This window comes from Ambystoma mexicanum, chromosome 5p (genome assembly GCF_040938575.1).
Source record: "Ambystoma mexicanum isolate Mex_15411 chromosome 5p, UKY_AmexF1_1, whole genome shotgun sequence".
NCBI classification, from domain to species: domain Eukaryota; kingdom Metazoa; phylum Chordata; class Amphibia; order Caudata; family Ambystomatidae; genus Ambystoma; species Ambystoma mexicanum.
Genome location: NC_090930.1, coordinates 1,362,811,374 through 1,362,824,967, shown reverse-complemented (window position 1 = coordinate 1,362,824,967; position 13,594 = coordinate 1,362,811,374). Strand labels below are relative to the sequence as shown.

The window sequence follows — 13,594 nt, the reverse complement described above, 5'->3', positions numbered from 1 at the left end:
CCCTGAAAGACAGTACTTGCATTATTTTGGATAACAATAATTATAACTGAAAACAAAGACTAGAGGACGAGTACAAGGGTGTACCATTAGGTAAAATAATCACACGATAAATTAAAACTATTGATTTACATGCCTAAAACAAGTCAGTGGCAGAATAGCTAAGTAAGATTACCCGATAGGCGCTTGAAGTGGCTGATGACTGCAATAACGACACGGATGGAGAATCTTCCGCCTTCATATTGAGTGGATACATAAATGGGGAAATTATTGTTAGCTAATGCTACACACTAGCGCAAGGCCGAGAGATAAATACGTAAACTTGACTCACCAGTGGAGGGATGTGGACGAATAGAGTGGGAATAGCGGTTGAGAGCAATTTTCGCCTCGCTCGCGGTGTGTTCTTCTTTATTAGCAATGATGTGGAGTACATGTCTGAGCTAAAGTGCCTGCTGCAGATGCGGTATCGATCACCCCTCTTGTCCGCAAAGACTTCTAGGACTCTACTTTCAAGCTCAGACGGTGGATATCCGCAATATCGGACCCATTCTCTTATCTGATCTATTGTCTTAGGGAAAACATGCATTATAGTACCTTCAGATTTATTATGGGTCTTCGAAGGGCAACCGCCAATGGAACAGGCAGGCATTGTGGAAAGTTCTGAAAAGTAAAGATCAACAATTCTCTATGAATACCAATGTGTTAAAAAATTAAATGGCACATAAAAGGTTCAATGCAAGGTTCGTTTTGGTTCTTGGAACTATACACGTTATTCACATGCGGATAAGTATTTGAATAACTTTAAAAAAATAGAAAGATAATTTGACTAAACTCAGAACATGTGACTAGTTCCTTGCATGTACTGTCTTGAACGAAAAGAAATTGGACGCAAAATGATTATGGTACATGGCCTTACCTTGACGAACAAACAGTTAGATGCAGGGATCAGAGTAGTTTCTTGTCGTAGAACAGGGAGCAGTTCACAGGTTGCAAACTGACGCGTTTCCTCGAAGTGGTCACGGAAGTTCACAGAGACGAAGAGCAGATAACCAGCACCTTCACGGGTTGACTAGCAAAGCGCAAAGAAGTTCTCATTAGAAATATGAAGTGGGTTATAAAGAATTCGAAACAGGGGTGTGTTTGTGAATGAATGACGTGTATATGTCGTGGCATTATGCGGTTTGCAGGGGGCCGTCCAGCGTGAGGGGGGATGCTTGGCAGGAGACACGGGGTCTGGAGGTAGACATGGGAAAAACAACCCATGCTCGATAGACCACTTTGAAGTGTACATGGTCTTTGGCACCTCTTGGCCTTTATCGCTCCCTGACAGCTCCACTTGCCAGCACAAGTACCCCGGTGCGAGCTGCCTTTGATAGGGCGGGGGTGGATTGGGGCGGTGGTCGTGCAGACAAGACACAGGAAGACTCGTGAATGGAGACACACTTATGTGGATTGCAGGGGGGCGTCCAGCGTGAGGGGGGATGCTTGGCAGGAGACACGGGGTCTGGAGGTAGACATGGGAACAACAACCCATGCTCTATAGACCACTTTGAAGTGTACATGGTCTTTGGCACCTCTTGGCCTTTATCGCTCCCTGACAGCTCCACTTGCCAGCACAAGTACCCCGGTGCGAACTGCCTTTGATAGGGCGGGGGGTGGATTGGGGTGGTGGTCGTGCAGACAAGACACAGGAAGACTCGTGAATGGAGACACACTTATGTGGATTGCAGGGGGGCGTCCAGCGTGAGGGGGGATGCTTGCCAGGAGACACGGGGTCTGGAGGTAGACATGGGAACAACAACCCATGCTCTATAGACCACTTTGAAGTGTACATGGTCTTTGGCACCTCTTGGCCTTTATCGCTCCCTGACAGCTCCACTTGCCAGCACAAGTACCCCGGTGCGAACTGCCTTTGATAGGGCGGGGGGGGGGTGGATTGGGGCGGTGGTCGTGCAAACAAGACTCGTTTGCCGCAGGGCCTCACCAAGGAGAGGCCATCTAACTGCATGTAAGAGGCAGGCTGCAGGATCTAGTACATGGAAGGCAGGGGGGTGAGTTTATAAATACCTCACCCTCCCAGGAGAATATATGGGTGCAGTTCACCCTGGAGACCCTGGATGCCTAGGCAGTTAGTCAGCATCAGGCTGGCCTGTGGTGGCAAGGCGGAACGGGCCAGAGGGGGTCATCTCTGTACCCGGTGCCCAAAAGGATGATTTATTATGATCAACCATATGGATTATTTACTTATAACCATGTTTTGTATCAATAAAATCCAACGGCCTTCCTTTTATTGCCAACGCTTGAACAAAGTGGTGTGGTAAGTATTTTTGGGGGAGGAGGCAAGGTCGGGAGGCTTGATGCCAACCTGCAAAATAACATATGTATGTCTGCTGCATATGGGTTCAACGGTTATGTGGATTGAAGGTGGGCGGCCAGCGTGAGGGAGGATGCTGGCCGGAGACATGTGGTGTGACAAGACAAGGCACATGAAGACTATTCAATGGAGACAAACTAGATTCATTTAAAAAATCAAAACAACCATTGTTAAAATATATGTTGGGTTTTATTTTAGATCTTAATTTCAATTGAACATAAATAATAAACATTACACATTGTAAAGTTCCGGTTGCAGCACATCCAGGGAAAATCCGCGGTATTGTCCACTGTCGCTGGGGTAATGTTGTCTAATGGCAAGTACCGCACAGGCAGGTATTACTCTCCGAACGCGGTGTCCGAGCCTCCCGTGAAGCCACCAAGTGAAGCAACGATAGGCCACCAGCCTGTACCACCTGTGAAAATGAAAGATGCAAACTGTATTAAAATGACAAAACTTTCTTATCACTGTCGATTCAGGTAAAAAATGTCATTCTGCTTTGAAAAAAATTCTATCTAGTAAATGCACAATATGGAACCAATTTACATGCATTCGAATGATATGTAGATGTAATTTTATATGTGGGAGACGACCATGACATAGTAGTGGCATCACTGACATCACAACCAGAGTATACTTACTCGTTACTCGGATTACGCGGACGAACAGTGCCGCGAAGTTCGTGCATAAGCACCATCATCATCCTCAACACGGTTCGTGAGAGGCAGGCTTCCCTGAACTCTGGCAGCTCGGTGATGCATTGCGGACTTGGCTCGCCTTCCGAAATGTAGGCCAAGCACCCGGAATTTTCACGGCAGCAGCAGTTCTCCTCCTCAGTTGGCATTAGCTCGCACCGATTGCACGTGCACCAGGTGGAGACGCCGTCCATGCGACATGCTCCAGGCTCTTCATCCATTGACTGGTCCTCCCAACTGCCGTCCGAATCCCCATCGTTTTCGCGTGCTTGCCTTTCCAGTAGTTCTTCCTCTGTGTACTCGGGCTCGTACATATACGGCATTATTGTAGCCATTGTGTGGTAAAGAAAGTAAAATAATTTACAGAGATGGTACAGGTGTTCACAAGGCCTAGAAGCGGCGAAGGTAGCTGACCAGAGCACAGAAACGAGTCACAGAATACTCAAAGTAACACAGAGAGAGGAATGGAATCGAAAATCTGCTGCTGTGTGTTGTGAAACGGTGTGTTTATACTTATAGAGGAAAGAGGCGTCCTGCCATTTCCATGGCGACACTTCATTAGCTGAGGCGCAGCGATTGTTGACACGAAACGTGCTTTGGCGTTGGGAAATGGGCGGTACGCGTCTGCTGATGTCAGGCTCAGGGGCGGGGGATTTGATTTAGTGCCGCAAAAGCAGGTGAGCCAGGGCGATGGGGGGAAATGATAGGATTATCAGAAAATGGCGGCTGATTTCGAGTGCGTTAATGGACGAAAAGTCGGGTAAGGTCCATAGGAAAGTTTTCTACGATCTACCGATTTATGCTTAAAAACACATGGCCGAACCGTAGGGACAATAAAAAAAAAAGTCACGGAACTATCCTTTAACTAATTGAAAATCCACTAAAGGCGAAAAAACATATGGAAGAAATGGATTGGATAGACACTGTAATACAAACACGTAATTACAAAGTGTATTCTACTTTTGCACGAGTGGAGAAAGCTTTGGGATTTTTACCTAAATACCTTGTTCAATATCCTAGCTCGACCATCGGAGAACAATTTTTGCTGTTTCGGTTAAATCTCTTGCCCATGGGAGAGATTTTACACATTCCCTCTAAAAACTGTAACCCAGATATTACATTTTGTAATTTCTGCAAGGATCCAGGTGCTATAAAACCCTTAAACACATAGTTGTTGAATGTCCTATGTTAGTGGAGGTAAGAACAAAATGTTTGGGGCGTTTTTTTTGATTGAGGCAAAGGTTGTGATTAGAAGATATTTGGAATCATGTAAGCGGAGGTCATGACATTTTTTTAACTACTGAAGTTGTGAGAATGCTAAATGAAATAGGTATTTTGGATGTTATGTGACATGTATTTTATAACATTTAATGAGATGGGTATAATGATTGATTATGTATACTGTTTCTTTTATTGTTTTGTATTTTTATAATGAAATGTTAATGTCTAATTGCTTTAACGTTTAATCTGTTTTAAAATTGTTTATAGATTGATGGATGCTGTTTTAAGATTTGAAAATGTATAGTGATATTTTATGAAAGATCATAGATTTGATCATAAGACAATACTAAATAAATAATACAGTTTGGTGGTATCTGGGCAGATTTACCACCCATATACGAACAAACTCATAATGAGGCCCTTAGTAAGAAAACATCCATCCAGCAAATGGTGTCTTTTTACTAGGTCTATTACTTTTCTTCTTCATGTAAAAACACGCAAATCAGCATAAGACCACAGTGATAGCAAAGGTAGAAACTGACTATAATGCAGTACAAAAAAGTAAACCTATCACTGTATCAAGCAGCAGGGAAACAAAACAAGGCATTTAAGCAACTTGGAGCAAATCTCTCACCAACTCAAACATTTCCACTTACAACAGCAAAATGGCAAACTTTAACATAACTTTCTCAGAGATTCACTCATTATGTAAGAACGAGTAGATGACTGGCAGCAGGACGTCTCTCTGATTTGTATCTTCATGAGCTCTGGCAGCAAGCAAAGGTCTGTGGCAGGGAGCCCTCATTCTGTATAGAAGCTTGACAAGGATTGCATTTTATTCTTTTTTGTCCGGCATGCAAGAAAATAAGAGGTCAAACCCTGTTGCCAATTTTAAGAAATGAGAGAATTAGGTAATATAAGCCAGCTTTTATGTTTTTATTGCTTATTCCAGATTCTGAAGCTGCATGGGCACGAAATAAATATATTTCTGAGGCTTGTGGAATCTGCTTAGATCACATGCTGTGCATAGGCCGACATCTAGTGGAAGCTGCGGAGTATTACAGTTTGTTTTTCGAAACTCCAAAATGGGCGTCGACACAGGGCGTGCCAGTAATATTATCCCTAGTGTGACGTCCACTGTACCCAAGATCCCTCACGCGTCTAGGATCCTCAGATTGTTTTTTTCCGCCATACTGTTCGGAAGCATTTTGCGGAGTCCCCTGGCCTTAGCCATACTTTTGCTAAAAATTTTAAATAATAATCTATTGACATCTTTCCCCACCCCAACGTCGAACTTCGACACTCGACGCCGGCTGGAGAAGAAATCGACCGTCGGCTGCTGCACGACGGATTTGGGCCTCGGAAGGCCTCTGGCCTCGGCCCTGCAAGTAGGGAGAGTGGGGGGTTGTACATACTCTACACTCTTGGTATATAGGTACACCTTATACATTTCCTACACTTAACAGCCCGCTGCCTCAAGGTGCGTATGGAGGGTACCCCTTTTCAATTCTGCCCCAAGTGCAATCGCAAATACCCTTGGGTCGACAGGCACGCCACGTGCAATCTCTGCTTGCCGAGGGACCACCCCCAAGCGAACTGCAGAGCGTGTAGTAGGTTTAAACCTAAGACACTTAAGGACGTTCGATGCAGCGTTGGGCCCACCACACCAGGCAGGTGGCCATGGCAGCGGAGGGCGCCTTCAGCGACGGCAGCGACGCTGTACTTTCGGACGGCGAGGGCATTACGGCGTCGAAAGACAGCCGAGCGCAGGTCCCCGACCTCGGAAGGTCGTCCGGCAGGGCGGCTATGGGGAAGACCCCCGGCAACACAAGCGCTTCACACACTACACACACTAAGTCCAACCGAGACTCGACGACGTCGAGTTCTCGGAAAGAGGCACAAACAGAACAGTCCGATTCGGTGTCCTCTGGGCGCTCACGATCAAGATCGCCGCATGACTCCAGGCAATCATCCACTCTTGCCAAGAGTGCCTCGCTCCCTAGGCTAACAGAAGTTCGATCGTCGGGAGACGAAGACGACTTCCACCCCCAGGCTGCGCTCCAGGAGTCGGAGCCCGCAGTCAAAATCAGCGAGGCCCCACGCTCGAAGGACAGGGACCCCACCCCCGATCCTCGACGCCAGGCGTCGAAAACCTCCGAAGCCACTAAAGGACAGGGAAAACACTTTTCCACTCACGGGGAGGGTGGAAAACAGCAGAAGAAGCAGCCTTTGCACTCTTGCACACCTGTGAAACACACCACTCCCCCTAAACAGACAGACAAAACCAGGTCTGCTGATATGTCTAAAACCAGCAAATCTACTCAAGACAAATCCCATAGACTTGCTGAGAGAGTCATTCCCAGTTCCAGAAAATGGTTGAGTGAAGACATAGATAGGGTCATGTCAAGGATGTCTTCTTTGGCTGATTTTTATGATAAAAATCCAGAACATTTCCTCTCGTATGATTCACAAGGGGCAACACCCTCAGGCTCTAATGATCCTATCCCCCCGAGTAAAAAGCCCCGGTTTGAAACATCGATGAGGTCAGACCCCTTCGAGGTACAACCATACTCAAGACCATACTCACTATTTCAAGGAGAGGCTTCCTTTGGTGAAGACCAAGAATTTGGCATGGTAGAAGAGCAAACCGGGACAGGCTACTATGGGGATGATGAGGACCAGGAAGAGGAAGAGGAAGACCCGGAAACATACAGAGTAGATTCCCCGGTAGAGAACGAAGCCCCGGTTACCGACTCCCCGGTCGATAACCAACCCCTCCTAAACAAGGTTCTCGCACGCGCTGCAGAACATTTCCATATTGACACCCACGGTGTCCAGGAGGAGAGGGACTTCGCAGAAGAGTTAGTGGGAGAAAGGAGGCCTGTTGCCCAGACCATCCCAATCCTTAAATCCATTCAGCGAAGAATAGACCCATCCCTGGTGAACCCGAACCTCACCAGAGCAGTCAATCCCAGGGTTGAAAAACTTTTCAGGGCGGCCCAGTCTGACCCTCTCTATATAAGAGGACATCTGAAGCCAGACTCCCTAGTTGTCACCAACACTCGTAAGAGGGCTGGAACACCCTTGTCATCGTCCGAAGCTCCTCCCGACAAGGAGAGCAAAAAACTATACGGTTTCGGCAGGAAAGTAGCCTCAACGTCCGCCTATCAAGCAAGGATTGCAAACTCCACCACCCTGTTGGCCAGCTACAACTGCCATCAGTGGGAAGAAGTCGCGGCACTCATAGCCTCTGCTCCTGAACCTTTAAAGGGCCAGTTAGCTCGGATTTCCGCAGAGGGTAGAGCCGTGTCTGGTTGCATTTTGAAAGCAACCTTCGACGCCACGGACAACGCAGGCAGATTGATAACAGAAGGCACTGTTATCAAGAGACATGCGTGGTTACGGCAGTCTGGTTTTAAGGCAGAAACGCAGGCATCATTGTTGGACAAACAGGTGGAAACCGATCTGTTGTTTGGTAAGGCACTCGAAGACGCACTGAAGAATGCCAAGGACGAATACGAAACACTCAAGTCCCTTGGCCAGTTAACCAATAAACCCCCTAACCAGAGAGGGAATAGTAATTTTCGTCACCCACGCGGCCAAAATTCCACGAGAGGATCAAACTATTCCTAGGGGCAGGGTACACAGTGGAACAACAACCAACAGTCTACCCAGGGTTACGGCAGGGGTAATAGGAGAGGTCGTGATAAAGGCAGAGGCTGCCCCAGCAAGGGAGGCGGCACGCCTCCACCAAAGCAGTGACGCTCAGTTCAGGGTCCCTTCTCACGCAACCCCAGTAGGGGGACGCATTTCCAACATCACCCAGGCTTGGGAAGGGATCACATCAGACAGATGGGTGCTGTCAACAGTATCCACAGGATATTGTATAGAGCTACTGCAGCGTCCCCAGAACCATCCTCCATGACAAAGAGTACACTCTTTAGAACATCAGAAGATTCTCCTCAAGGAGATCGCCATTCTGCTAGAAAAGGACGCGATAGAACTCGTCCCGGGACAACAGGTAAACAAGGGTATTTATTCAACTTACTTCCTTGTGCCAAAGAAAGATTTGACAATGCGCCCAGTATTGGACTTACGGCCTGCCAACAAGTATGTCAAGCCCCAAAAGTTTCGTATGACCACGCTACAAGAGGTAATCCCCCTCCTAAAAAAGGGGGATTAGATGGCAACCTTGGATATGAAAGATGCTTATTTTCATATTTCCATGTTCCCAGCGCACAGAAAGTATTTGCACTTCAAGGTGGACAGTCGACACTACCAATTCAAAGTACTGCCATTCGGGATAGCTTTGGCACCAAGGGTATTCACCAAGGTACTGGCGGTGGCGGCTGCACATCTGCGTAGGGAGGTAATCCCAGTGTACCCTTATCTGGACGACTGGCTCATAACGGGGGAAACTCCAGGAATTTGCAGGATAAACATTCAAAGGACTATCGACCTCCTCCACGGGTTAGGCTTCTCAATCAACGAGAAAAAGTCAAGCCTGGTGCCAAGCACCTCCAAACAATTCCTAGGAGCAATCCTAGATACTCAGGAGGGGTTGACCTTTCCTTCAGAAGAAAGAATTCGGAATATACTACTGCAAATTCCGCATTATCAGTCCGGTCAACAAATAACGGTACGCAAAGCTATGCGTTTACTGGGCATGATGGCGTCATGTATTTACCTGGTCCCCCACGCGCGCCTGCGCATGCGTCCCATGCAGGAATGGTTGGCGAAACAGTGGTCTCAGGCAAGTGGTCAGTGGGACGATCTAGTGGTCGTTTCGCCAACACTGCTACAGAGCCTTCACTGGTGGACAAGAGAGAATCTTGCACAGGGGAAACCCTTCTACGATCCCGAAGTACAGGCAGTAGTCACTACAGATGCATGTCTGACGGGTGGGGAGCTCACCATCTCCACCACACAGCTCAGGGTCTCTGGTCTCACTCAGTGGCCAAGAACCACATCAACCTGCTAGAGCTTCTGGCAGTATTCAGAGCGCTTCAGGCGTTCGAGCCCCACCTACTAAACCTGTCAGTGCAAATCCGGACGGACAGCACAACAGCCATGTTCTACCTGAACAAGCAAGGAGGGACTCGCTCGCCAAATCTGTCCAAGCTTGCCCAGAAAATCTGGATATGGGCACTCAGACGGAACATCTTCCTGTCATCACAACATGTTCCAGGGGAGCTCAATTCCCTAGCGGATGCTCTGAGCAGAGACTCCCTCCCAGAGGAACACGAATGGGTTCTACACAGAGAGGTCGTAAAAGATATCTTCTCTCAGTGGGGTTTCCCCACTATAGACTTATTCGCCACAAGCGAAAACGGACAATGCCCAGGATTTGCATCCAGGTTCCCCCAACCAGACTCCCAGGGGAACGCCCTGTGGATGAACTGGTCAGGGATGTTTGCGTATGCTTTTCCACCAATTCCTCTCATCAGGAAAGTGGTGAACAAGATGAACAGAGAGTCGATGACGCTCGTCCTAGTTGCTCCCATGTGGGCAAGACAACCGTGGTTCCCACACCTACGCAGGATGGCTGTGTGTGAGCCCATCAAACTTCCAGCCTGGTACAACCTACTGTCCCAGCACCAAGGTCAAACAGTGCACCAGCAACCCAACTCAATGAACCTGGCAGCATGGCTCCTGAGGTCATAGAGTTTGGACATCTCAATTTGCCACAGAGGTGTATGGACATCCTAAAGGAATCTAGGAAACCAAACACAAGGCACTGTTACTTTGACAAGTGAAAGAGGTTCGTTATCTGGTGCCAGAGTAGACAAATCAACCCGGTTGATTGCACTCCTTCCACTATTGTTACATACATGCTCCACCTGCTAGATGCAGGATTGGTTTTTAACTCACTGAAAATACACCTGGCAGCCCTGTCGGCTTACACCACTTCCCATAGCAAGGTTTTGTGGTGGAAAGTACCAGTAGTTAAAGCCTTCATGGAAGGAGTAAAGAGACTTCACCCTCCTATTTCAAACCCACCACCAGGGTGGGACCTTAATGTGGTGCTAGCCAAGCTCATGGGCCCCCCTTTCGAACCCATGCATAAAAGCAGTCTCAAACACCTGACTTATAAAACGGCCTTCTTAGTAGCTATTACTTCTATAAGAAGGGTCAGTGAAATTCAGGCTCTGTCAGTGCAGGATCCCTTCTTTACTGTCCATAAAGACAAACTGGTTTTACGCACACACCCTAGGTTCTCACCTAAATTTATATAAAAATTCCATGTAAACCAGTCCATCGAGCTTCCTGCTTTCTTCCAGGACCCGCAAAGCTCGGCTGAGGTGAAACTACACACCCTAGATGTGCGTAGGGCGGTCCTCTACTATGTAAATAAAACCAGACCGCTAAGAAAAACAGATCAACTGTTTGTCTCCGTAGCTACAGGCAGAGAGGGGGATCGCGTCTCTAAAGGTGCCATCTCGAAGTGGATTATTAACTGTATCCAGCTGTGTTACTCACTCTCTGAAAGAACTCTGCCTTTCACGCCAAGAGCCCACTCTACTATAGGCATTGGGGCCACTCTGGCTTTCATTGCAAATGTAAAATAAATAAATAAATTAAATAAATAAATACCCCTTGACACCATTTGCAAAGCAGCTACTTGAAGCTCTATTCACACTTTTACTAAGCATTACTGCATTGACACCCATTCCAAGGCAGATACACAAGTGGGACAAGCGGTTCTAAGACACTTATTTGCTCATGACCCTTCTCACATCCCACCTCCTTCTTCAGGTACTGCTCGCTAATCTATGCACAGCATGTGATCTAAGCAGATTCCACAAGCCTCAGAAGGGATACATTACTCATCGTAATCGTATTTCTGATGCTTGTATCTGCTTAGATTCACATGCGACCCACCCTTCCTCCCCTCTGAGAGAAGGCGCATGATTGCTTGTAGTCTTACCTTTCTGTCTATATGCTTGGATTATCTGTACTCACGCTACTCCTCATGCTACCTCATGTCAGAAAAAATACAATCTGAGGATCCTAGACGCGTGAGGGATCTTGGGTACAGTGGACGTCACACTAGGGATAGTATTACTGGCACGCCTGTGTCGACGCCCATTTTCGAGTTTCGAAAAACAAACTAATACTCCGCAGCTTCCACTAGATGTCGGCCTATGCACAGCATGTGAATCTAAGCAGATACAAGCATCAGAAATACGATTACGGTGAGTAATGTATCCCATATGGTATTAAAACTAGGATGATATTGACTAAACCTTACAAGAACAGATAGGCTTTAGACTGAGCTCATGATGTGTTTTATAATTAATACTTGTGGTGTTGATATAAGTTTATATCCATGTATAGAATTATTTATTTGTCTATAATTTTGTTATTCATTTTATCTTTTTGATTTAACAGTCTATTATTACTGTCTGCACCATGATGGATAGTTCTATGTGAATCAAGTTGGTGAATTCGATTGAATGGATTAACATGTCTATTTCTTTAATTATAAATCCTTTGATGGTTACAATGGAATGTAAAGTAAAAATGACTTTATTGTGGTGTATTTATTGCTTACTGACAAATGATTTTTGGGTTTCCAGAAGGTTCTTCTGATATTGCATCTATTAAAGTGGAACCTTCTGTGCTGTGCAAGAATTATTTCAAGAGTGTTTCTGAGAACAAAGAGATCGCTAAACTCGCATCTGTGCTGAGTACAGCCATTAATTCAACTAAAAAGGTAGGTTTTTACAGATTTCCTTTATGTTGTTGTCTTCTCATTTTCTCACAAGCCTCAGTGCTTAAAATTCATTCATCACATGGCTCATTAAGAAAGCGTCTCGGAGCATATGCCTGTGTGGTTACAGGCGTTGATATCAGGCAACGTTATTTGTCGCTTGTTGTACAGAGCATCATATCATTCATAAGTGCATCACATTTCTTTCGCTGAACCTTTTTCAGGAGCCCCTCTATTTCTATTAGCACTGGTGAAAGTACTGTTGATACGGTTGTACGTGTTTTTAACTAAGTCACTTTCCTCATTTGCAAAACTCGTGCATTTTTTCCCATGATCGTTTTCATCCAATCTGTTTTTTAAATGGAGGTGATACCACAACACCACCCCATCTAACCCACCCACAACCAATTACCCTGTCACCAACCTCCCCTATCCTTTACCCCCAAGAGTCAAGATGGCGACCAGAGAGGACAAGGAATACTGAGCTCCAGTACATCGAGCCGACAACCGTAGCCCCATTGCAACCCACCTAGTCGAAGGGAAGTCTAAGGGACAGAGGACCTGATCTCCACATCTGAGGGGCTGTCAGCGGCTCTCAGAGGCAAGGCAGTGAAAGGCCCTGATTGGAGGCTGGCGGACTGCGTGGCACTGACCCGCTTTGAGGGATACAGTGCAGCGCCTCAATGGTCAATCTGCCAGCCATTGAGAGAGATACAGGTGACCCGGGAGGGACCGTGGAGCCAGTGATGAGACCACCAACATGAGCGGTGTGGATGTGAGACTATGTTGATACTGTGGATGACTGCACACAACGTAATGTGAACAGTGCGGTAGGCCATACCGACACCCGTAGCTCTGCCATGACTGCTCCAGCCTGTGAGGACCTCAGAGGAAGCAGCAACACTGCTGACAATGGGGGGCGATTTCTCACCCATACCAAGTTTGAAGCCGCACAGAGACACAGAGTTGAGGAGCCCTGAGGCAAAGCCTAAAGTCTGCACACACTAGGTATGCACGCATAGGTGAGGAATGAGGCCCCAAATATCCCCTGAAACACCTGTGGGCATGACAAAACTGATGAGGGGGACTAGCAACATGGGACCCGGCTGGTCAAGAAGGGGTAAAAAAAGGAGAGGATAACTCAAGTGACACAACTATAAACATTGACAACCACCTCCCCCAATGGCTTTTGACACCAGTTATTTCATACTCCAGAGAGGGTATTTGTATTTATTTTTGTATTTGTATTTATTTATTTGTAGAGCGCAACCTTGCCATGAGGCATCTGGGCGCGTAGTTACAAGAAGGTGGTTACAGGCAGGCATAACCTGTTCCCCCAGGGGAACAGTCTTAACGAAGATGATACAATAAAATGTACAGGTTACAGGCAGGCATAACACAATAAAATTAAAAAAACAGAACTTAAAAACATAACGGTGCACGTTACACATAATTACTCCAGAAACATATGAAGGATACTAAAAGCTGATATAAGGGATGCGGATGAGAAAGAGGTAGAGATAAAATAGAGGATTAGAAAGGGGTAGGAAGTGCTAATGTAGTTAAAGGTGAGCACCTATAGTGAAAGTGTAG

General features: G+C 46.5%; 1 protein-coding gene across 1 annotated transcript in view; it reads left to right on the top strand.

Moving 5' to 3' along the window:
- The window catches only part of DNAH5 (dynein axonemal heavy chain 5), a 4,235,244-nt gene that overhangs the window by 1,304,238 nt on the left and 2,917,412 nt on the right, over positions 1 to 13,594 (top strand). The window contains exon 22 of the mRNA XM_069613779.1: positions 11,868 to 12,004. Within this exon, the coding sequence (XP_069469880.1) occupies positions 11,868 to 12,004 (137 nt within the window). The remainder of the gene's footprint in view (positions 1 to 11,867; positions 12,005 to 13,594) is intronic.